Below are 2,734 nucleotides of genomic sequence, written 5' to 3'. Positions count from 1 at the left end.
GGTGAGACAAACCTCTATCCGGGGACGAACTACCGATTTTGATTTAGGACCATCGCTACTCGGTATGCATGCCGATCGTTCCCGTGGACACGAAGTGTCCGTCTGCCCCAGCCAAGGGCAAACCCGTGCATGATGGGAATCTCCCACTGTGCTTGATTCCGTGTGAAACTGTAGGTCATTGGTCGGATCTCTCAGCTGCTTTATAGTTCCTTTTGAAGCGGACTACTATCAGGCCAGGATTACATAGTAGAGAGTATCTGTATGAAGTTTTGATTATTCGGAAATGCTACATGATTATTGCTGGGCTCCGAGTAGCTTTGTTCTCTCGTGGATGTTGTTACTCCGTGCCACAAGTCTATTCGCTCCTCTTGCACTCAATCACAGCAGCTCATCACCCTTCAGGCGGCCGGCTGCCAGCCGGGAGCTGTCTGCCTCAATACAGGGAAAGCCAAGCTGTGCGAATTCTTCAAAGCTTAAAGAAGGCTGAAAATGTCACTCATTCGCTCGCCAGTCCTTCGCACTTGGAAGCTTCTCTCTTTCTTGATTTGATAGTCTACTCTGATCCTTCAACCTCCTTTGGTCATTTCATCGATTACCACGTGACTAAGTTCGCTCGATGAATCAAAGCCTTCGGAGGTTGAGCGATTTTCAACCTTTTCACTTCACATTCCGTACTTGAGGCCTTCTGCAAGTTGAGAGCTGAGGGGCATTTCTAACTCTGCCTTCCTTGGTGTCAGTGCTAATCAGTGATCAGCACTACTTAGGATGATCGCTCGTGGGCAGTGTTCTGTTCTGAGGCCCGTTGTGCGGGCCACCTAGTTGTACTTGCGTGCGACCCTGATGGGCACGCGTGCTTTTGCTCGGGCCGAGCTATGGCCATCCCTATTATTAGATAGATAGATAGATTCGATTACTAAGCTATTCAAGTTAGTCTTTTCTTGAGACTTTAATGGCAATGAGTTCAGTCCGTGGCGGCATATCCACAACATCTGGCTCCGATGCGGGGAGTCTGCCGTCATTGCGGACTGCCTTTATCTGCACGAGCGAGGAGGTGGTAGCGGCCCTCACTATCAGGCCGCTACCAGACAGCCTGGACGAGGCATTGTTCACGCTCTTGGAGCAGGCATCCCGGGAAGGTCAAGACCCTGATCCTGAACGCTTTGTCCGAGAGTTGGCCGACGCCTTATTCACCCATCCTTTGGAAGGGATTGACGGTCTCGCCGAGCTACGCGATCATGTCGAAGATATCGATGGTGAGGGTCTCAGAACATATGTTGTTCAATGGATCCACAGTCTGGGTGCTGGTCACGGAAAAAGGCTCCTCGACCAGGACGCTGTGGCGATCATCGAGAATTATATCCCCCCTATGGTGTCTAGTGTCGTCCTACAGAATGCATTCATGAAGGGACTCCCTAGCGCTCCGAGACTCACCAAAGATTACCGTTGGGAGCAGCTATCAGCGAAGAGGGAGCTCAAGTCGTTGTGTCAAAGTCCCTTTTCAAAGGGTTGGTGGAATCGGTCACTCCAAGGTCACCAAGCTGCCTCCGTCTTCCGCAGCCCCGTCTCTGAAATCAGTCAGACTACTCCAAGGCGTGAAGTGAGAATGTCTGAAGGGAATGGATCGCCTACAAAAACGTCGGTCGGAACTAGTGACCCTCCGGACTTGGTCAGCCAACAACGACGTCACACCGCTGCCAAGAACGCTGATAAGGCGGCAACAGCATTTGACGGTGGCTCATTCAAGGGTGTCGCTGATAAGAGGGGATTCTCCGGCTTCTGGCGGCAGCTCGAGGGCAAGCTTCTTCGACGAGGGTCGGACCACGGGAGCCCCGAGCATTTCTACATGCTCACTAGTCTTCTTCCAGAGCATATCGTCAGTAAAACGGTGGGAAGAACCGTCCCAAAAACACTGTCGGCCTTCCAAGCTACCGTTGAAGACCTCCGGACGGCCCTTTCACGTGAATATGATGGTTTCATCGAGGTGGAGAAACTCCTCACTGAGACGCTCACTCGAGGGGCCAATGAGAGCCTCACTGACTTCATCGCTCGCATTGACAACTGGGAGGATCGTTGCTCGACAGCTGGGTCGCCGGTGCCAGATGCCACTCTCATCCAAGTCTATCGGTCGGGAGTGTCCCACGGCCCTTCGAGGGAGGCCAGTTATGAGTACCCTTGTCGTTGGACGGACTTCCGACTCCGTGCGCTGACAAGAGCGGCAAGGTTCGATGGTGAGAAGTGTCAGAAGCCCGACACTTCATCTCAGGAGCAGCCTAAATCCAAGACTGCCCCAACACCTCCCTCTAGTCAAAGGCCAACCATTGGTTGGCAACCAACGACAAAAAAGGAGAAGTCTGCCGAAATAATCTCCGAGGGCGATGTCTGAAGGGTGACAAGTGCCCTTATAAGCACATTGACCGTGAATCATGTCGAATGTGGGAAGAGAAGGGCAGTGTCGGTTCGGCGAGTCCTGTAAGTTCAAGACAGCAAGCCTTCACCGCGAGCGGGGGCCAGCACCGGCGAGAAGCCATCTGCTGGCGGGCGTCAGCGTGATCAGTTGAAGGCCATTTCCAACGATGGGGACTCGGGTCAGCACGACGTCGACATCGCAGAGGAAGAGATCCAGCGAATCTGGGCCATGACCGAGCACGTCGAGGACATTGGGTCCAATCATCGGCCGAGCGGTCCACTCCTCACTTTACGGTTCCCCGACGACTCTCCTCCACTACGTGTGCTT

At 53.3% G+C, this 2,734-nt stretch overlaps 1 protein-coding gene across 1 annotated transcript; it reads left to right on the top strand.

The window, feature by feature from the left end:
- Positions 1-949: 949 nt before the first annotated feature.
- Pmar_PMAR010003 (hypothetical protein) lies at positions 950-2,383 on the top strand (the record flags this gene model as incomplete). The annotated part of the gene is made up of 1 exon (XM_002774253.1): positions 950-2,383. The coding sequence occupies one exon, from the start codon at positions 950-952 to the stop codon at positions 2,381-2,383; it is 1,434 nt and encodes a 477-aa protein (XP_002774299.1).
- Positions 2,384-2,734: the final 351 nt, after the last annotated feature.

Source organism: Perkinsus marinus (genome assembly GCF_000006405.1).
Source record: "Perkinsus marinus ATCC 50983 genomic scaffold scf_1104296958612, whole genome shotgun sequence".
NCBI classification, from domain to species: domain Eukaryota; phylum Perkinsozoa; order Perkinsida; family Perkinsidae; genus Perkinsus; species Perkinsus marinus.
Note: the sequence above shows the minus strand (reverse complement) of the source record. Positions and strands in the feature narration are given on the sequence as shown.